Source organism: Equus caballus, chromosome 7, assembly GCF_041296265.1.
Source record: "Equus caballus isolate H_3958 breed thoroughbred chromosome 7, TB-T2T, whole genome shotgun sequence".
Lineage (NCBI taxonomy): Eukaryota > Metazoa > Chordata > Mammalia > Perissodactyla > Equidae > Equus > Equus caballus.
In genome coordinates, this window is record NC_091690.1 from 51,940,081 (window position 1) to 51,961,752 (window position 21,672).

The 21,672-nt window shown below is 56.8% G+C and overlaps 1 protein-coding gene across 8 annotated transcripts in view; it reads right to left on the reverse strand.

The window, feature by feature from the left end:
* Positions 1-1,721: 1,721 nt before the first annotated feature.
* The window catches only part of PDE4A (phosphodiesterase 4A), a 42,358-nt gene continuing 22,407 nt past the window's right edge, over positions 1,722-21,672 (reverse strand). For 7 of the 8 annotated variants that reach the window (XM_070274113.1, XM_023645433.2, XM_023645431.2 and 4 more), the window contains 14 exons: positions 15,383-15,574; positions 15,091-15,127; positions 14,914-14,984; positions 14,064-14,113; positions 13,794-13,906; positions 10,214-10,307; positions 8,464-8,687; positions 7,415-7,513; positions 7,155-7,319; positions 6,819-6,918; positions 6,505-6,659; positions 6,153-6,275; positions 5,533-5,715; positions 1,722-4,251 (listed from right to left, as the gene is read on the reverse strand). In XM_070274113.1, coding sequence (XP_070130214.1) covers positions 3,577-4,251; positions 5,533-5,715; positions 6,153-6,275; positions 6,505-6,659; positions 6,819-6,918; positions 7,155-7,319; positions 7,415-7,513; positions 8,464-8,687; positions 10,214-10,307; positions 13,794-13,906; positions 14,064-14,113; positions 14,914-14,984; positions 15,091-15,127; positions 15,383-15,574 — 2,281 coding nt within the window. In that variant the 3' untranslated portion in view covers positions 1,722-3,576. Of the gene's footprint in view, positions 4,252-5,532; positions 5,716-6,152; positions 6,276-6,504; positions 6,660-6,818; positions 6,919-7,154; positions 7,320-7,414; positions 7,514-8,463; positions 8,688-10,213; positions 10,308-11,726; positions 12,197-13,793; positions 13,907-14,063; positions 14,114-14,913; positions 14,985-15,090; positions 15,128-15,382; positions 15,575-21,672 lie in introns of those variants that run through there. The other variant, XM_023645435.2, reaches the window with a different exon arrangement.

Below are 21,672 nucleotides of genomic sequence, written 5' to 3' on the forward strand. Positions count from 1 at the left end.
CTTCTTGTGCAAAACTCAGATTCGCTGGAAACTTCTACCTAGTTTGCCAGCTTCGCTTCTCCCCTCTGGGTCCAGGCTCACCCCACTCCTCTGGCCAGGGTATCTAGTGTGAATCTTTACGCCACAGTCAAGCAGGCCACCGTATATACACGCTAAATCCTCTACACTCACACTCTCCCTTAAGTTCCAGAACCGTGCAGTCCCACCCGGCAGCCGCCGGCTCCATGTGGCTGCTTCATGCAAAGGAAAATGAGAACTCTGGTTCCTCAGTCGCACCAGGCACATTTCAAATGTTTAATAGCCACACGTGGCTAGTGGCTACCGTGTCAGACAAAGCATAGGACATTCCCATCGTCGTAGAAAGTTTCACCGGACAGCCCCGCCCTGGACCCACCTGTAAGTCTGGGACTTGTTATCCCCTTTTACAGATGACATAACTGTAGGTGGGAGAGGTTTCACGCCCAAGGTCACACAGCTGGAGCTGGCATCCAAACTTGTCCCTGGCCGCTAGAGATGACCGGCAGAGTAGGCTGGTCGACGTGTCCTTGGAACAAAGCAGCTGCCCTCATTTTGTTCCACACACACTGTGAACATATACATATTCACGTATTTACACCCTGATCGCACTGAGCTTACCCACTTACGCACTGCTTATGTGTTTATTTCTGCTTATTGCACCCCGGAGGCAGCCCGGTCTCCATCTGAAAGCCGCTTCAGAAACACTTCGACTATTCACATCTTTATCCACAGGGGAAGTTTGGCTCATTAGCATAATGAGCATCAGAAACGTTTTATAGGTGAAATCAGAAGCATGCTAATGAGCCTGATAAAGGTTGGAAAAACGGGCTCCCATGGGTAGAATTAACCATATTCAAATACGGGGATTGGTTAAAATATCTGAGATTCACTCACTCTCCAGCCTTGTATGAACACATTTGAAAAACAGAGCCAAAATCCTGAGCTGGTCCTGCGTGAATTGGAGGATTCAGCTTGCCTGGCAGCCGCAAGGCTTACAGGCTGTAAGCAACACAGGATCCTGTCTTTAAGAGGTTTGTTGACTTTTTTCTTCTTTTTTTTTTTGCTGAGGAAGATTAGCCCTGAGCTAACATCCGTGCCAGTCTTCCTCTACTTTCTATGTGGGTCGTTGCCACAGCATGGCTGATGTAGGTCCACCCCCAGGAACCAAACCTGGGCCACCAAAACAGAGTGCACGGAACTTAACCAGCCTCACAGGTTTATTCGTTTTGGTTTGTTTTCATGCAACATGAAGGCTGCAACACCAAAATGGGTAGGAAGCTGGGAATTCAAGGAACTTACAGGTGTAAATTCTCTTGTGTCGGGTAATCAAATTTCATGTCTGCACAGCAGAATTTGAACTTAGACCCTTTATCACGATCTGGCAGTCAGATAGTGGAGGCGCCATCCATCAGGCTCCCTTGGGGTTTCCAGAAGAATCCAGAATTGTGTCAGATACGTCCCGTGTGGGAGAAGTGAGGCTTACCTTGGGCTGCTGGCCTCCAGAGACTGCGAGGTCTGATCCTCCACTTTACAACCTGGGGCTGTGCACCCCCCCCAAAAACCCCCTGTACCCCTCAAGTTCTATCTGCTGGGGGAGGGGTAGGGACAGAGTCCCCTGTTCACCCCCAGCCCACTGCAACGACACTGCAGGAGAGGCGCCCTCGACATCATGGCGGGAATGGAAGCCACATGAGCCTGGAAGATTCGTGAAAGCCTCAGTTTAATTGGAGACAAGATCAAAGGATTGATTATCGATCAGACTCAATGATCGTCAAAGTGGACAACACGCGAGCAGCACACGGGGGGGCCTGTGCACCCCCGGAGACAGGAGCCCTGATGGGGGGGTGGGGGGCCCTCTCGCCGGTCACATCCGGCCCTGGGGACGGGGAGGGGGCAGGCTCTGTCCAGCCCTCGCCCCCTCCGATGCCATGAGTCCCCGTGCAAACCGGCGCCGAGTTCCCCCTTTCGGGGTCCATGGTACAGTTTGTATAATACAGCGGGAAGGGGGGCTCTCCCTCTGGGAGACCCCCTGCCCTCCTTCCCCTGCTGGTCAGCGGGGGAAGGGCGAGTTTATTTTCCCTTTTTGCCTCTGTAGAATAATTTACAAACCAACCTTACAGTATGTACAAAAAAAAAAGAAAGAAAACAACAACAAAAAGGCCCACTCCGGTCGCCGGCTGGGACAGAAACTACGTTGGCTACAAAAATGAACCCTGTACAGCATCTTGGGGGCGGGAGCGGGCGGTCCTCCCCACGGAGATGGACAGACTGATGGAGGCTGCGGGGAGCTGGGGGCTACAGTACCGTGTGCTCCGCAGGGGACGGGAGGCGATGAGAGAGGACCGGCCTGCAGCGGCAGAACCGGGAGAGGGGCAGAGCAGAGGGAAGACGGCATCTTTCCTTCCAGAGGGTCCCCCATGGCTTGGAGAAAAATGGCCTTGCATCCGTCTGTCGTATTGCTCAGGGAGCAGCTAGGGAGCGAGGGGGAGGCTTGGCAGGGTGGAGGGCGATGGGGCCCGGGTAGGGAAAGGCTGCCCAGAAAGGGGATGTGGGTGTACACCATTATTGCTTCTTCCTAGGGCACGGGGGGGCGGGGGGGTGAGCAGGAGGATGCTGGGGAGGGGGGTGCCCAGGATGGGGGCTCCGGGCCTGGCCCCGCCCCACTCGAGGTGCAGGGGGGCGAGCCACTGCGACCCCCTCTCCTATGGCCGTGGGGATCATTAAGGCAGAAACAAGAGGAGAAGCAGCTAGGCAGAGGGATGCGGCTGGGAGCCGTCCCCCCCAGATGGGGAAAATTCGAACGGAACCCAAAGTTGAGGGGAGGGGAGTGGGAAGAGAAGGGGGGATCAGGCCCTCCTGAGACCGTAGCCCCCAGGCTGGTGGTGTGACCGTCCCTCCCACCCCGGGGGCTGCAGCCCGAAGACCAACCTCCCCCTTGCGGTCCCCGAGTCAGTATTGCCAGGTTTGTGCAAAATGAGGCGGAAGACTTCTGGGGGGGGGGGCGCAGCGAGCCAGAGGGGAGCTGGGGCCTCCCACCGTGACCCCCTCACCAGCCGGGGCCCCCGCCCAGAATGGCTATTTCTGGCTGAGTTCTACTACCCTCCCAAATCCAGAAGAGAAGGCTGGAGGGGGCTTCTTGGGCCAGGCGGAGGGCCCTTGAGCCCGGAAGACGGCGCCTGGAAGCTCGGGGTGGGGGGCGGTGGCTGGAGATGACGGAGGGGGAGCCGGACACAGGGGCATCTACAGTTGCTGTGTTTCATCCTGGATTTTTTTTTTCTTTTTTTTTTCTCTTTTTCTAAAAATGTCACAATTAAAATTCCAAAAATAAAATCCCATCCGGGACCTCAGCGCCTTCGTCCCCCAGCCCCCACCTCCAAAAGGAGGCCCCGTGGGTGGGGGTTGGGGGAGAGGGAGGAAAAAAAGAAAAGAGAAAAAACCCCACTTTTCTGTTTTCTTTTTTCTCAGGAGGCCCAGGAGTCTTTGAGGCAGTGGAGGGGTCGTGGGGGGGTGACGGCGGTGAAGGGAGGCAGAGGGGCCACGGCGGGCGGGGGCGGGGGCTCAGGGAGGGCCTCCAGCTGGCCCCCTCCCGCCAGGAGCTGGGGGCGCGGGGGCGTCCTCGCCGGGGGTCCCTGGGCAGGCACAGCGCGCCCCCTTGGCAGCCTGATGATCCTTTTGGGCCCCCACCTCGGCCGCCGTGGAGGGGAGGCCCGAGCGGCCCGGGGCCTCCTCTGGAGGGGGCAGGGTCCTCAAGGCAGGCACACGGGGGCTGCTGCAGCCCACAGCCTCGGCGGACGCATCCGGGGACGAGGACTCCTCGCGGCCCGCAGCCACACTGTGCGCCGAGTCTGCCCGCCGCCTCCAGCACACTTCCTGCACCTCGCGCTCCATGCACACGTCCACGTCCTGGCCGGGGACCTCCAAGAGTCCCTCAGCTGGGGATGCCTCCCGGGCCGCGGGCGACTCCTCCGCTCCACCGGCGCCCAAGGCAGGACACGCCGCCTCCTCCTCCACGTCCTCCTCCAGCGTCAGCTCGAACTGGAACTTATCAGGCGGGGGCGGGTGGCCCGGCCCCCTGGCCTCCTCGTCGGGCGGTGGCGACGGGCTCTGCCGGATGGCGCTGTAGTACCAGTCCCGGTTGTCCTCCAGCGTGTCTAGGATGTCCTGGGCGTCCGGGTGGACCAGGTCAGCCCACGTCTCCCATAGCGGGTGCACAATATAGTCGATGAAACCCACCTGCGGAGGGAGACGGTATAAACAGTGGGCCTGCTGGCGCCGAGGGCACCCTGTGGGATCTAGGAAGATTTAAAAGACGCTGAGACCGTTTGACCCGGCCATCCTGCTTCTCCAGATCCACCCTGGAAAACTCTGGCACAAGTGAAAAAAAATCAGAGATGAGATATAAGCAGAAACTGGAGACAGCCCCACAAATACATCAGTTGGGGCTTAAGTTAAAAAAACATCGGGGGACACCACAGATATTCATTATGGTATCTTTGTGTGACAACAAAAAAATAGGAATAACTTCCTGGCAGACTCCTGGCTAACACCCCGATATCATCTTCCCTCCTCCAAATGGACAGAATCGTGATTTTTCTCGAGGGAGGCAATGCTTCCAGCTGAAAACTACATTTCCCAGCCTCCCTTGCAAAGAGAGAGTGGCCATGTGACCACCTGTAGATGGAGGATGCTGGGGGCTGCCTCAGCCGGCAGGGGCCTTTCCTCCCTGGAATGGAGCCAGAATGACTGGAGCTTCAACAGCCTCTGTGATCATGAGAGGCATCTCTGAGGATAGAAGCCCCATGCTTTGGCCGACAGAAGAGAAACACTGGAAGCTCTGGGGTTCCTGCCAACTTCATGAAGCTGGAGAGCCAAGTTCCCCTTCTCTAGACTTTTCTTACATAAAAGAGAAAAAAAAAAAGTTTTATTTTGTTTGGGTCACTGTGAATTCCCACCTACTAAATACTTAAATGTCCCATCAACAGGGGAATGACTACACAAACCATTATTTAACTATATCTGTGGGAATACTATACAGCAGTGAAAAAGGATGAGCTAAAGTTATATGTAATAGCTCAGAAAGATCTCCAAGACGTTGTTGGGAAAAAAAGGGCAAGCTGTATATCAATGAGTATATATTGATGCAATTTATATTTTTTAAAAAAAGCTAAACCCACAAACTATTGCTGTTAAGTTGCCTGTGAACATATCCACATAATAAAATGAATAAAACTGGTTTTCCTTGGAGATCGGTGGTGATTGGCATGCCCAGGGGACATTTGGAAGAGTCTGGAGACATATTTGGTTGTTAAATCTGGAAGAGGGGGCCAGGATGCTGCTCCACATCCTACAACGCACAGGACGGCCCCCACCACAGAGAATACTCCGGCCCCACCCCACGTGGCAACAGCGCCGAGGCTGGGTAACCCTGGTCTGGAAGGGCGGGTCTCAGCTCCAGGCCAGGATGAGGTGGGGAGGCCCGCCCACTCCCATCCCTCGGCTGCTGTGGAGCGGTACCTGCGACTTCTCCACAGAGGCCGTGTGCTTGTCGCACATGGGGCTGATCTCCATGCCCCGCTCGCGTTCCCGGTCACCCTGCTGGAAGAACTCGGCCATGATGCGGTCCGTCCACTGGCGGTACAGCTCGAGCGGCTTGGTGGGGTTGCTGAGGTCCGCGCAGTGCACCATGTTCCGCAGGACCTGCGGGGGTGGGGCGCCTTCAGAGGCCACGCACTGTCCCAGTCTGGGGCCTTCCTTACCTCCCCACTTGGGAAAAACGGGGTGGGGGGATGAGAGGGGAAGAGTGTCTGGGGGCGGGGACGTGGCCACAGACGGGACGGGACATGGAGGGAGACACGGGCAGGAGAGAGGGAGATGAGTGGAAGAGATGGGGGGGAGACACGAAGAGGTTGATGAGGACAGAGAAGAAGGAATTGGGGAAGATGGTGGGAGATGGGGGAAAATTGGATGGAGAGATGGGGGTTGGAAGAGGGAGACGCGGGAGGGAACAGAGGGAAAAAGAGACAGGAAGATGGACAACTTGGGAGCTGCAGGCTGAGGGAGAGGGGCCACCAAGACCTAAAGGGGGAGGGAGGGAAGCGGGTCCAGTCTCCTGATATGATGTATGAGGGGGACACCTGGATGCGGTCGGAGTAGTTATCCAGCAGGAGGACCCCCGAGCTGGTCACTTTCTTGGTCTCCACCATGGTCTTCAGGTCAGCCAGGAGGGTCATGTGCTTGGACATGTCCGTGGCCAGCACCTGCGGGCAAGGGGGCGTCACAGGGGCCGCTGAGGCCCTGTCACCCGCCGGCTGGACCGACCTGGGCCTCTGAAGTTTTCACTTGACCCAACCTGGCCCCACAAGCCGCCCCATAAATGCCCCCTTTCCCTGCAGGGGCCTTCCTGTCCCGGACGCAGACCCGGCCCTCCCCAAAGTCTCTGCCCCCGAGATGTCCCGTCCCGCTGTCCCTGCCCCCCGCCCCGCCCACCATGTCGATGACCATCTTGCGCAGGCTCTGCCGCTGGCGCTTGCTGAGGTTCTGGAAGATATCGCAGTTGTCCTCCTGCAGCAGCTTGAAGCCCACGGCCAGGTGGTGGTTCTCCAGCACCGACTCGTCGTTGTACATGAGCGCCAGCTCCGAATCTGCGGCCCAGGACGCAGCCGCGGTCGGCGGAGTGCAGGGGCCACCCGGACCGCCCCAAGGGGCGGGGCAGCGCAGGTCCCGCCCTCCGCCCAAGGCCCCGCCCCACCCGGCCGGCCCCGCCCCCAGCCCGGCGGCCGCGCCCCGCGCCAGCTACTTACTGGTGTTGATGAGGAACTGGTTGGAGACCCCGGGGTGGTCCACGTCGTGGATGGCAGCCGCGAACAGGGCGGCAAGAATCTCCAGGTCCGTGAATACAGCCTGGGGGCAGAGAGACACAGGGATTAGAAAGATGGGGGGAGCAGAAAGACAGGGTAAGAGAGAGCCGGGGGCGTGTCAAGAAAGATCGGATCAGAAGAGAAAGACAAGGATCAGAGAGAGGAAGGGGGTCGGCGGGAGATGGAGGTCAGAGACGCAGGGTCAGAGAGAGAAACGGGAGACTGGAGACGGGCAGAGGGAGAGACGGGGTTGGGGAGAGGCGGGGCGGCGGCGCTCACGTCCAGAGCAGGCGTGGCCAGCAGCACGTGGGTGGACTGCAGCACGTCGGCGGCATGCAGGCTGTTGTGGTAGGCCACATCCGGGTGGTAGTGGTCTTCCAGGGTCAGCATATATGTCACCATCGTGTCCACCGGGATGCGGAACTTTTTGAGCAGGTCCCGCTCCTGAGGGCAGGTGTGGGGGTGGTGATCGCTGCTGGCCCTCGGGTCCCAGCCCTGTCCCCCTCCCTGGCACCCTGCCCCCCCTCAGCCCACCCCACCTGGAATATTGTGTACATGATGCAGCTGAGCGAGCGGCCGCCGGCGTAATTCGACACGCAAAAGATGTTCAGGCCCCACTTGTTCAGGTTCTCCAGTTCCTGGTGGGGATGGAGGTCAGAGATCAGGAGACTGAAAGGCCCAGGGACCTCCAGACTCATTCCTAGGAGGTCTGGTCTGAAGGCAGCATCATTATTGCCGGCCCAGGGGGTGGCGTGCTCAGCAGCACAGAATTTACTGCCCACGTCGTATTGGGCTGGAAAATAACAAAGCAACCCCAGCGACTGGCTACCTAGTCCTGATTACCCGCCCAGCACTGCACTAGAATTCCATCTCATTTGGCAGGTAAGGGACCCAAAGCTCAGAAAGCGACGTGACTTATCCAAGATCTCGCCTCTCCCACGTGGCAGAGCTGGGATGTGCACCCAGTGCGGCTGACCCCAAAGCACACAGTAGGTACTCAATAACCACTGAGCGACTGCGTGTGGCACTGGCCATTGCCAGCCTGCAGAGGTTACAATCCATGTCAGCGGAGGGAGCCACCCAGACTGCATCGTGTCTGTTGCACAATCAACATGCAGCCCCTGGGCTTAAGGTCTTACGGAACAGCCAGGACACGGTCTGGCCTGTAGGGGACCCGGTTGGGGTCCTGCCAGGTCCCCTTCACTGGCCAGTGCCCCCATCCCACAGCTGCTGGGACTGTCGCTTACAAAGACGCACAGCCGCCCTGTTCTCCAGGGCTACGTGGAGGGGGCGATGCCAGCCACCCTGGGGGTAGCCCCGCCGACGACTGACACAGGGGTCCTGAAGGCCAGCGCCAGTGCCTCAAGATGGGCTCATCTCTGTGGTGCTGTTTGCATTCCAGAGTTCCCCGTGGGGTCAGGCCAAGGCAGGGCTCCAGCTGAGACTGCTCAGCTCCTTCCCGTCCTGCTTCTTTGACTCCATGTCTCCCCTAAAGCAGGTACCCCCAAAACCTCATCTCAGGCAGACCCAACGCCCAGTGCTTTTTGGGGCCCCTGGAGAGCCCAGCCCCCGCTCAGCCCCCACCCACTTGGGCCAGGAGCTCCTCTTGGTCGGTCTTCACCCCGAAGCGGGGGACGCTGGAATCGTTCAGGCTGCTGCTGTGCGCCAGCCTCTTCACCCCCGTGATCTGAGACATGGGCTGGAACTGCGGCCCGGGGGGCGCGGGCTGCTGGGAGGGTCTCTGCCGTGGCGCCTGCTGTTTTTCTCGATCCTTCATGGTGGGTGATGGGATCTCCACTTCATTCTGCTTGTCTGCAGAAGATGGAGAACGGCCACGCATGGGTACCCCGCAGAGGCCCCCTCACTGGCCCTCTGCACCCCCTGCTTTCCGCAGGCCCTGGGAGGTCTCACCCGGGAGGGCAGACCCCTTCTGGGTGTCATCCTGTTGGTCACTCATAGGCTGGGAAGCAGAGGGGAGGTAGGAATTCTTCTGGGAGGTGGCGAGCCCGAGCGGGGACCCTGGGGCCAGCCCGGAGGTGTGGGGGGCACCCAGTCCAATGGCCAGGTCTGGCAGAGGGGTGCTGTGGGAAGTCAGGGAGCAAGCGGGGGATGCTAAAGAGAGCCGTCGCCTGCCCCGGATAGGCAGGGAACCTTCTCGGCCAAGGACGACACCTCCATGGTGACCGAGAGTGCCGGTGGGGGCGGGCAGTGCTGGGAGAATGGAGGAGAGGGTCGTCTCTGGCTCCATGGGCTGCCCCCCTGAACCCCCTTGACAGCAGCCTGCCTGGGGGCCAGCCCCAGGAGCTGTTTTCCTGAGCTCTCAAGGAACAGCCAGGAGCAGGCCGAACCAGGTCTGGCCTGTAGGGGACGCGGCCACCCATTGTGACCCGGCCGGCCAGGTGATGACAGAGCATGCTGTGCTCCCATTGGCTGGATCTCAGAACTCGGGCACCCTGATTGGCGGGAGCATTTGAAACCCTGAACCCTTCTTTTGAGCTTGGGGGGGGTTCTCCTGAATTTGGGGAGCTTTGGTGATAAACTGTCACAGGGAAATGACCTTGAGTTTGTGGGGGATGTCCTAAGCTCTGGGGTCTTGGGTTCAGAGGTTAGGAGGAGCTGGAGATCCCCATGAGCTTGAGGGTGCCAATGAATCTGGGGTATTCTACTATATTCGGGGTCCTGCTGAGTTAGGAAATTCTCCTAAGTTTGGGGAATCTCTTACAGGTTCTTAAGCTTGGGAATTCTATTGAGTTTGGGCAGTCTATGGAATTTGGGGGGGTCATGCCAAGTTTGGGGATTCTATTGAACTTGGCGGACTTTTCAGCTTGGAGGCATTTTATTTAATTATATATATATGTGGGGTTTTTTTGGTGAGGAAGATTGGTTCACAGCTAACATCTGTTGCCAATCTTCCTCTTTTTGCTGGAGGAAGATTGTTGCTGAGCTAACATCTGTGCCCATCTTCCTGTGTTTTATGTGGGATGCCGCCACAGCATGGCTTGTGTGTAGGTCTGCACCCAGGATCCAAACCTGCAAACCCTGGGCCGCCCAAGCAGAGTGTGTGAATTTAACCACTACACCACCAGGCCGGCCCCAGCCTGGAGGCATTTTAAAGTTTAGGAATTCTATTTGAGTTTCGGGGTTTCTTGGGGTGCAGAGTTTGAGAGATCCACTGGGGTCCCCCTGAGTTTCGGGGCATCATAAGATATGTGAATTCTTGAGCACAGTGACTTTGGGTGAGCCAGGGTCCCTTGGGCAAACATAGGCAACGGGCCTCGGGGTCTGGGCGGCCCCGCTGGTCCCGGGCGCACCCCGCACACGGTGCTGCCCTCACTCACCCAGGAACGTGGTGGAGATGTACTCAGAGACCTGGTTTCCTGACCTGCTCATCTCGGACAGGTGTGTGAGTTCACGGTTGAGCATTCTCTTGAACTGAGAAGAAGGAGGCAAGAAGGAAAGAATGATGGGGTCACGGGGGGGGGGGGGGGGGGCGGCCCTCCTGAGAAACTTGTGAAGGCCCTGAGTCGCTCTTCCTTCTGTGCTCAGCTAACAGCCCTCAGCAGGCTGCTGGGGGAGGGATCAGGGTTTCCTTTCCTCCTAGCTCTGGCCGGGGGGTCCCCAGGCTTCGGGAGGCAAGATACCTCACATACCCCTCCCTGGTGAGGAAGGGGGGCTCCCCTCCCCATACTCCCCCCCAGGAGGAGCCGGGGAGCACCTGTGGAAGGGAGGGGCTCCTGCCTAACAGGGAGCCAATGGGGTGTCAGGAGACTCCCGTCGCCACGGTGATGGGAGTCTCCTTAGCAACTCCCTCTCCAACCAGCTGCTGAGCTGGGGGAAAAGGGGGCAGGCCTCGGGCCCTTTAACCCTTGCCTTCCCAGAGCCACTTTGGCCTAGGTCTTCCCAGGCATGGCCCCCACTCCTTGGGGGTCCTGGTCCCCAACCTCCAGTTCGGTTTGGAAGGAAGGAATGCAGTTCCCAAGTTGTGTGTGAAGACGTTTGGCAGAGGCAAGGAAGAACCTAGAGTTCAGTGCCCCAGGGGAGGGGGTTTCCCACCACAGGCCCCTCTCCCCCGACCTCAGAGGGGTAGACAGATGCACAGATGAACGGAGTCTGCCCAGAACCAGGCCTGGGGGCCTCTCCTGGTCCCCTTGTTCCACTTCACACAAGCGTCTGCTGTGACATTGTGCATGGAGGAGAAAGGGCATCGGTTCCCCGCCCCCCAGCTCCAGCAAAGCACCCCCAAAGCAGGAGCACACTTAGTCCAGACAGGCAGGAGGGTGAGCCCAGGGGGCCGCACCCGGACGGGATGCTCACTCCTGGGCACACACCCAAAGAGACACACGGACACACACAAGATGGACCCACAAAGTCACACAACAGCACAGTCACAGGCTCCCACGTTACCCAGTTCTACACAGCCCCAGATGCACCAGTCAAGGGGCATACACAGTAAGGCGGTCACTGACACTCGGGGTCACACGCCCCAGAAAAATCACGCAGCCCTGGGCTCACAAACATGGCCCAACACACGCCACCACAACGAGAGCCACAGGACCTCAGCCAGGGCCACGCCAGGACCCAGGCAAACGAGCACACGGTCAGCAGCCCCACGCCATGGCAGACACACACATGTGTGCCCTGACAGTCACCGCCAGCGAGAGACCCACCCCCCAGCCACCCGCCATCCACGCCCAGCCCCAGCCACACACACACAGACACAGTCACAAGGCTTCATCTCCAGGCCACACACGTGCACAGCTGCACACACCAGCCCAGACTGGGGGCTGGAGGGTCCGACAGGGGAGGGCCCATCCCGGCCTCCTGCCCATCCCCCACCCCGAATTCCCCTACCTGGTCCCACCAGCCCACCAGCCACGGCTTGGAGCAGGTCTCGCAGAAGAAATCCACCAAGGGCATCTTGGAAGCTTAGCCCTACTCGGGGCTGCCACACACGCACGCTGGGCTTGGGGGCTCCCGGGGTTAACCGCCACCGTCGGGGGGCGGGGCGCTGGGCAGGTGGGCAGTGGAAGGGGGAGCCGCGGAGGGGCCTGGGCCGGCCCAGCAGGGCTGGGGGCTCCCTTCCCCTCCGCGCTCCCCTCCCGGTGGCAGCCCTGGTTACATGGTCCGCCAGCCTCTGGCCCCGCTGGGGCCCCCGGAGGCGGCAGCTGGAGGCGGCCGGGGACCCCTGCCCATGGGGGGGGGGTGCAGGGCGAGGGTCCTGGGAGGACGCTTCAGAGGCTCTGGCTCCGTGTGTCCGCCTGTGTGTGTGTGTGCGTGCGTGTGCGTGCTCACTGCAGCACTGGCAGGCTGCATGCGATGTCAGGTGGTGCCTGGGGTGGGGGGGCGTTAAAGGGGCATAGGAGCCCGTGGGCCTCAGCCAGGACCCAGGAGGGACGCATGGACAGGCAGGGGGACACACCCCCTCGTGAGGACGGGCCCTCTCCATGCACGCACCCAGAGACAAAGACACACACCCAGGGGCTCCACACACTCACAGACACACGAACGCTCTGAGACACACCTTCCACACCAACACAGCCAGATACTGGACACGCTGGAAAATGCTTTCAGTCCTACACTGACCACACACACACAGTCACAACTCTGAGGTCCAACACATCTATAGACACATAGTTGAGCACACAGACATACAAACGCCTTCAGACACACCTCTTCCAAGAACACAGACCCACACCCGCACGTGCAGACACACACACTGAGGGACGAACACCCAGATACTAGACACACTTACAGACACACTCAACATACCCACGGACAGACTTTCAAATAGACACAAATACTCGTGCAGCCTTACACACAAACGTACCCTGACTAATCCATAAGGTAAGACGCACACTCACGCCCACACACCATCGCAGACCCACACTCAGAGACACAGTCACATTCTCAGATGCTCAACACACCCCGAGACACAGTCACCCTCAGACTCCCATGTTCCCAGACAAACCTCCACCCACGGGCGTACGCACCCCCAACGCAGACACTCCCGTGCACACTCATTTCCACACAGGCGTCCTCCCACAGGGCTGCCACCATGCCATGCAACTCCAAGAAGCAGCAATCACATGGCCAGCTTTCTGAATGGTGGCCCCTGGAGTTGTGCAGTGCACAGTCTGCACTACTGTACATGGAAGCCTCGCACCCTCCCCTGCAGCCCTGCAGGCGCACATACACACAGTCACAAACACACTCAGGTTCACACCTGGACCAACTCACACCTGTGGACATACACATCCCTCCAGCACAGCCCCACACACTTACAACCCCACTGAATCGCCTGTGCACACCCATACGCCTTCCATAGGTACACTCCTGATGGATCCTCTCACAACAGCCCCTCACCCCGACCCTGCCAATGTGTAGCCAGCAAATAGACAGCCACACAGACCCACAGCTGCAGATACACACCAGCAAACCATACAAACATACGACCCCACCCCCAAAAGAGATGGTCGCCTAAGGACAGATGTACAACCAGACACACACATCTCCACACACACCAGGTTAGGGGTTGGTCCTGCCCAGGCATTGACCCCACCCCACAGGCCCTTTCGGCAGATTGGCTCCGCCCCCAGGCCCCACCCAGCAGGCCCTATCCAGAGCATGGCCCCACCCATAGGCCCTATCCAAGGACTGGCCCCGCCCACAGGTCACATCTATCGGTTGGCCTCCTCATAAGCTCCGCCCAGGGACTGGCCCTGCCCCATGGCTGGCCCCGCCCACATGCCCCACCCCACGGTTGGCCCCATCCCAGAGGCTCTGCCCAGGGATTGGCCCTGTCCTATGGCTGGCCCCGCCCACAGTTAGCACCTAGCAGTTGGCCCCGCCCACAGGCCCCGCCCAGAGATTGGCCCCGCCCCGTGGCTGGCCCCGCCCTCAGGCCCCAGGCCCGCACACCTTGTGCGAAGCCATCTCGCTGACAGAGCGGTAGGTCTGCATGGTCTCCAGCTGCTCCAGACACCAGTCCAGCTCCTCCAGCGTCTCCCGGGCCAACTGCTGGCACGTCTCCTCTGGAGAAGGGGAGGCAGGTGCCGGGACTGAGGCCCTAGCCCGTCGGGGGGTCCGCCAGGGGTGCGCGGTGGGGGAAGGGCTGAGACGGCTGCCTCGGGGGCGGGACCCGCAATAGGGCAGCAAGAGGGCCCCTTCCCACGCCCCGGGCTTCGTTACCTGACAGCGTGGCTTTGCAGACAGGGGTCGGGCCGCCCAGTGGGGACCGCCTGCAAAGAAATGGGGCTCCAAGGTCAGCCTGTGCCCCGACCCCCGGATCCCTGCCTCCCTTTCTCCCTGAATGGCACCGACTTTTCTTGTTCTGAGCGCTCACTGTGTGCACACGGCCACGTCCTCTGCCTGCAGCCTGTCACAAGAACCCATTTTACAGATGAGGAAACTGAGGATCAAGGCTCAGCAGTGGGTTCAGGTCCTGTGTCTCCAATGTTGCTGCTTCCTCGGCCATGCTTCCCCTCAATTCCTTGAACCTTCTGAGGATGGCTCTGTCCCCGGACTCCCAGAGGGACCAGCAGCTCTCGGCCACACCCCTGCCCCAAAATAATGAGCACTACTCCTATTTAGTGAGCACCTAAGTATTGTGCTAGACAATGTTCTAGCACTTTCTATATATCATCTTCTAGACTCTTCACAGCAGCCACCTACGGGAGGCACTATTAAATTCCCATTTTTATGGACGGGGAACAGAGGTTCCACAGGATGCTATTTGCCCAGCAAGTTGGCATCAGGGCCAAGAGTGGCCCCAAGGTGGGGTGGCTGGCCACCCATGGCCTCACCACCGTGTGTCTGGACCCCTCAGTCTTTATTTATAAGCTTTATTTAAGTCTTTATTTATAAGCTTCTGTATCTCAGGCATTCGAATCGCAATGGTTTACTGGCTCAGGGAGCTATTGCCTGAACAGAGGCTCAGAGAGGTCAAGCGCCTGCCTGAAGTCACACAGCAGAGCGCACAGTTGAACCCAGCTGTGATGTGCCTCATGATCAGGGGCACGGGGGCGCAGCCTCGACTTACTTGTTGCTGGGAATGGGCACATTGGTCAGAAGTGAGAAGTTGTTGCGAACGCTCCGGAGGCTGGCCAGCACCTGGGATGGGGAGCAAGGGTCAGGAGAGGGGCAGCCTGGGCTGGGCCCCGTCCCCAAGTGAGGGTGAGGGTCGGAGCCCCTTTCCTCCTTAGGGGCGGGGTCTCACCTGGGCGAACGGTGTCACGATGAGGTCCTCAGCGTGCCTGTGGTGAAGGACAGGGGCAGGTCAGGAGTCCTCATGGCGGGAGCCCCAAGGGCCTGGGTGGACAGGGGCTGGGGTCCCCGAGAAGCAGCTCTCTGGGGTGGCCACTGCGGGCGCTGGGCCTGGGAAAGCTGGTGGGCAGGGCGGGGGCTCCGTGGGGTTGGGGGAGGCCGGGAAGTGCCCCCCTCCCTGCTGGGAAGGGCAGCTGCGCTGGGCCAGGCCTGGAGGAGCTGGCGGGTGGGGAGGGGGTGCTCACGCCTCGCTGGTGACCGACGAGTTCCGGGACATGGTCTTGGGCGACATGTCATAGTCGCTGTCCGAGCGGTACAGGAAGGACTCGCGGCGCTGGCTGGTGGCCGGCCCGGCGTGCAGCACGAGGCCGGGGCTCGCCTGCGAGTCCAGGGGGCTGCGGCCGGGGGACGGCGCCGGCCCATTCTCGGCCTCGAGGCTGCAGGGGGCGGGCGGGAAGAGGGGTCAGGGCCAAGACGGAGTCAAGAGGAACAAGGGGACCAGGGACTTCCCGGCAGAGATGGGGGCAGATAGAGGACATTAAAGACAGCAGACCCCCCAAATGAGATGGGAGGCAGGGAACTGCAGAGCCAGGCCCCAGGGACCCAGCGGTGACCAAGACAGACCACAGTCTGCCCCTCACAGAGATGACAAGGGAAAGGCCGGACTATAAACAGGCTGACCTAGCAGCAATGCACACCCCGAAAATCATGGGTCCTCCTTAGTTCTACTCTTTCTTTCACACATCAGATCAGCCTTGCTGCCCACATCTATCCAGAATCTGTCCATTTTTTTTTTTTTTTGCTGAGGAAGATTGGCCCTGAGTGAACATCTGTGCCAATCTCCCTTTATTTTATGTGGGATGCCACCACAGCATGGCTTGACGAGTGGTGTGTAGGTCCCCACCCAGGATCTGAGCCTGCAAACCCTGGGCCACTGAAGTGGAGCGTGCACACTAAACCACTATGCCACTGGGCTAGCCCCTAAGAATCTGTCCACTTCTTACCCACTCCTTGGCCAGCCCCCCTCATCGCTGGCCAGGCCCAGTGCATTCCCCTCTGCCCTGGTCCGCAGCTCTTGTCTGCCCCTCAGTCTCTTCCCCCAACAGCAGCCAGAAGGAACGTGTGACACCTGAGTCAGGTCACATCCCTTGTCTGCTCAGAACCTTCTATGGCTCCCAGCTCACTCAGAGCCAAAACCAAAGCCCTCACTGAGGCCCACAAGGCCCTGTCACATGATCTCCCACTCTGCCCCTCACTCCCTCTGCTCCAGCCGCCACGGCCTCCTTGCTGTTCCCTAACATTTCAAACACATTCCTGCCTCAGGGCCTTTGCACAGGCTGCACCCTCTGCCCAGATCACCAATGGCTTCTTCTTCGCCTCCTTCAGGCCTCAGTTCAAAAGTCGTCTCCCCTGCCCTAATATTTCTTATTTCCCTTCCTTAAAAAAAAATACTGCTTACCTGACATATTCTATATTATCCTTATCTTCTTTATTGTTTCCCTTCCCTTCTAGAACTAAGCTATCCAGAACAGGGATTTTTGTCTGCTTTGTCCACAGCCATATCCCTTAGGCCAAGAACATGGCCTCGCCCACAGTGCAAGCCCAATAAATGTTAGTTGAATGAATTATAAACGGTATGAATGAATGAATACATCAACTGGATTGTGCCAGGCAGAGAATGAAAATGAGGTGGATGACTCCAGGTCACTGGAGAGGTGACTGTAGCTGCTGTGGTTGAGGCTGGCCTCTCCAAGGAGGGGACATCGAGGCAGGGCCTGAAGGATGAGAAGGGCCAGGCCCCAGGTCGGGAGGTGGGAGGACACGGCATGTGCAAAGGCCCTCTGGCAGGATTCGGTTTTTGTTGGAGGACCAGTGAGGAAGCTGGTGTGGCTGGAGCGGAGATACAGACAGACTAGGACAGAGACACAGCCACAGAGAGAGGGGACACAGCGGGACCCCAGCCTGGGGGCGCTGGCAAGACAGACCCTCAGGAGGAGGCAGGGAGACGCTGGCCGTAAGTCTCCAGCTGTGGGACCTGGAGGAAGTGAGTGAATTTCAGTGTCTTCATCCACAGAATGGGGACAACCGCTGCCTCCCTTGGGTCACCCAGGTGACCAGTGTTAAGACAGGCAAAATGCTCGGAATGGTGCCTGGCACAGAGCACACACACAGATCAGTGGCAATTACAACTCTCTCAGCCCCACGGATGCCACTTGTGAGTGGACTCAGGAAGGCAGTCAATATGGAGAACTGAGGATGAAAGCGGGGAGCTGGGTGCCTGCGACATGCTGTGTGGCTTTTGGAAAGCCACTGCCCTCTCTGGCTGTTCCTCTGTTGTTAAGGTGAGGGGGTTAGACCGGTCAGCAGACTTCAGGCTATGCTCTGGTGGGGGCGAGGGGGAAGGGGGAGGAAATGGAATCCTCCTCTTTCGGGTCCACCTATTGAGAGCATAAGATTTTATTTGAACGGTCCGTCTGCTGAGAAAGAAGTCTGGAATCGCCTAGACCAGAACAGCGATACCAGCTTCCGCATACTGAGCCTTTTTTCTGGGCCAGTCCTGGGGTGGGGGACCAGGGAGGGACTTCATTGATTCCATTTTACAGATGAAGAAACTGAGGTTCAGAGAGGGAAATGATTTGCTCTGGGTCACACAGCAAGATCATGGTGGGGTCAGAATTCGAATCCAAGTCTTGTGCCTCCTCAGACCAAAATGTTAACCTGTGCTCTCTGCCTGCTTGACTCCCATCAGAGCACAGGGCTCCCACATCCCTCCCCCGGGCCAGGCAGCTGGCATAAAAAGCAAAGGGGGGTGGGGGAGGCTGGCCTGGTGGTTAAGTGTGTGCACTCTGCTTTGGCGGCCTGGGGTTCGCAGGTTCGTATCCAGGGTGTGGACCTATGCACCGCTCATCAAGCCATGCTGTGGTGGTCTCCCACATACAAAATAGAGAAAGATGGGCACAGATGTTGTCTTGGGGGTGGTCTTCCTTAACCAAAAAGAAGAAGATTGGCAACAGATGTTAGCTCAGGGCCAATCTTCCTCACCAAAAAAAAACCCAAGGAAAAAAACAAAAAACAAACCCTGTGAACCACCACTCCACACCTACCAGGATGGCTAAAACAAATGAAAACTGACAATAATACCAGTGGTAACAAGGATTCGGAGCAACTGGAACCCTCATTCATTGCTGATGGGAATGACAGGGGTATGGCCACGGTGGAAGACAGTTGGTCGATTTCTTATGGAATTAAACATACACTTCCTGTTTGATCCAACAAATCCACTCCTACGTATCTACCCAAGATAAATGAATATATATACCCACTCAAAACCCACAGACAAATGTTTATAGAATTTCTGCCCATAATCACCAAGACTGGAAGCCACTAAACCCAATGTGCGTTCACTGGTGAGCGGGTAAACTGTGGCCGGTCCACACCATGGAAGACTGTTCAGCAATTTAAAAAACACCAAAAATGAACTGTGAAAAAATAATATATATTTGGCCTCTGCCCAGTTTCCTGGCACATAATTCCTGAAACCCTACGTCTCTCTGCAGCGAAAAGTGTCTTGCTGTATGCTAATGAGATGAGTGGCAGTGGGGACGCCTGGACAGCCTGGGGGCGGGGGGGTGGGCTGGCTGCCAATCATGTGATTAGAGGGTGGAACTTTCAGCCCCAACTTGGGACCTCTGGGGACGGGGAAGGGACCAGGGGTCAGTTAATCACCAACGGGATGGCCAACGACTTCATCGGCCACGCCTACACCACGTAACCTCCATCAGAGTCCCTAAGTGACAGGGTTCCAGGAGCTTCCGAGGTGCTGGGAGGGTGGTGCACACGGAGAGAGTCTGGAAGCTCTGATTCCTTCCCCATCCCGTGCCCTACGCATCTCTTCCATCTGGCTGTTCCTGACTTGTATCTTATAACAAACCAGTAATCTAGTAGGCAAATCTTTTCCTGAGTTCTGTGAGCTGTTCTAGCAAATCATCAAACCCGAGGAAGGGGTCGTGGGAACCTCTGATTTATCGCCTGTGGGTCAGAAGCACAGGTGGCAACTTGAACCTGAGACTGACGTCGGAAGTGCGGGCAGCTGTGTGGGACGGAGCCCTGAACCCGTGGAATCTGCACCAGCTTCGGGCAGTCAGCGTCAGAAGTAAATTAGTTCACCCAGTCGGTGTCTGCAGAGACTTGGGCAAACTGTTGGGTGTGGGAAAACATCGCACATTTGGTGTCGGAAGTGTTCCACAAGAGTGGGAAGAAACGGCAGTTTGCTTTTTAACTAGTGATACACAAAAACAACCTGGATGAGTCTCAAATGAATTTTGTTAAGCGAAAGAAGCCAGTGGTGGGGATGACGTGCGTGAAAACTCCTAGAACAGACTAATAAATGAATTTAGCAAAGTCGCAGGATATGAAATCAACACATAAAAATCAGTTGCTTTTCTCCACGCCAACAATGAGCCATCTAAGAGGGATATTCAGAAAGAAGTCTGTTTGCAAAAGCATCGAAATGAATAAGAAACTTAGGAATAAACTTAACTAAAGGAGGCAAAAATCTTGTACGCTGAAAACGATCAACTGTTGCTGAAAGAAATTAAGGAAGATGCCAATAAATGGAAAGACATCCCATATTCATGGACTGGAACACTTAACATTAAGATGTCGATGCCACCCAAAGCAATCTACGGATTTCATGCAATCCCTATCAAAATACCAGCAACGCGCTTTGCAGAATGAAAAACAATCCATCCTAGAATGCATACGGACTCTCACGGGACCCCGAGCAGCCAGAAACATCTTGAAAAACAACAAAGTTGGAGGACTCACACTTCCTGATTCCAAAACTTACTACAAAGCTACGGTAATCAAAATAGTATGGCATCAGCATAAAGACACACATACAGACCAATGGAATAGAACAGAGAGCCCAGAAATAAACCCTCACATATATGAGCAAATGATTTTAGGAGAGGGTGCCATGACTATTCAATGGCAAAAGAACAGTCTTTCTTTTTTTTTTTTTTTTGAGGAAGATCAGCCCTGAGCTAACATCTGCTGCCAATCCTCCTCTTTTTGCTGAGGAAGACTGGCCCTAAGCTAACGTCCATGCCCATCTTCCTCTACTTTATATGTGGGATGCCTACCACAGCATGGCGTGCCAAGTGGTGCCATGTCCGCACCCGGGATCCGAACCAGCGAACCCTGGGCCGCCAAGAAGTGGAATGTGCGAACTTAACCACTGTGCCACCGGGCCGGCCCCAAGGACAGTCTTCAACAAATGGTGCTAGGAAAACTGGTTATCCACATGCAAAAGAATGAAGTTGGATCCCTACCTCACACCATAGAAAAAAACTGACTCAAAATGCATCAAGGACATAAACGGAAGAGCTAAAACTATAAAACTCTTAGAAGCGTCATGACGTTGGATTTGGCAATGATTTCTTGGACATGACCCCAAAAGCACAGGCAAGAAAAGAAAAAGTAAATTGGATTTCACCAAAATTAAAAACTTTTGTGAGCCGAGGGGTACTATTCAGAGAGTGAAAAGGCAACCCACAGAATGGGAGGGAAATTTTGCAAAGCACCTATCTGGTACGGGATTAACATCTAGAACACATAAAGAACTCCTAAAACTCAACCACAACAAAAAACCCAACAACTCAATTGGAAAGTGGGCCAAGAATGTAAATAAATATTTCTCCGAAGGAGAACTACAGACAGACAATAATAAGCACATGAGAAGATGTTCAACACCATCAGTCGCTGGGGAAATGCAAATCAAAACCACAAGGAGATACCACTGCACACCCACTAGGGTGTCTATTATTAAAAAAAAAGAAGAGGGGCCAGCCCGGTGGTGCAGCGGTTAAGAGCGCACATTCCGCTTCGGGGGCCCGGGGTTTGCCAGTTCGGATCCCGGGTGCGGACATGGCACCGCTTGGCAAGCCACGCTGTGGCAGGTGTCCCACATATAAAGTAGAGGAAGATGGGCATGGATATTAGCTCAGGGCCAGTCTTCCTCAGCAAAAAGAGGAGGATTGGCAGCAGATATTAGCTCAGGGCTAATCTCCCCCCGACCCAAAAAAAGGGCCAGCCTGGTGGCATAGTGGTTAAGTTCATGTGCTCCACCTCACCCAAGGCTCACAGGGTCTGATCCCAGGCGTGGACCTACACACTGCTCCTCAAGCCATGCTGTGGTGGCGTCCCACATAAAGTAGAGGAAGAGTGGCACAGATGTTAGCCCAGTGACAATCTTCCTCAAACAAAAAGAGGAAGATTGGAAACAGATGTTAGCTCAGGGCCAATCTTCCTCACCAAAAAAAAAAAAAAAGAAGAAGAAGAAGAAAAAATAATAAGAAAGGTTGGTGAGGATGTGGAGAAACCGGAATCCTCATGCATTGCTGGTGGGAATATAAAACTGGGCAGCTGCTGTGGAAAACAATTTGGCACCTCCTCACAAACTTAAGTATAGAATTATCAAATCATCCAGGAACTCTGCTCCTAGGCACACACCCCAAGAATTGAAAGCAGGGAC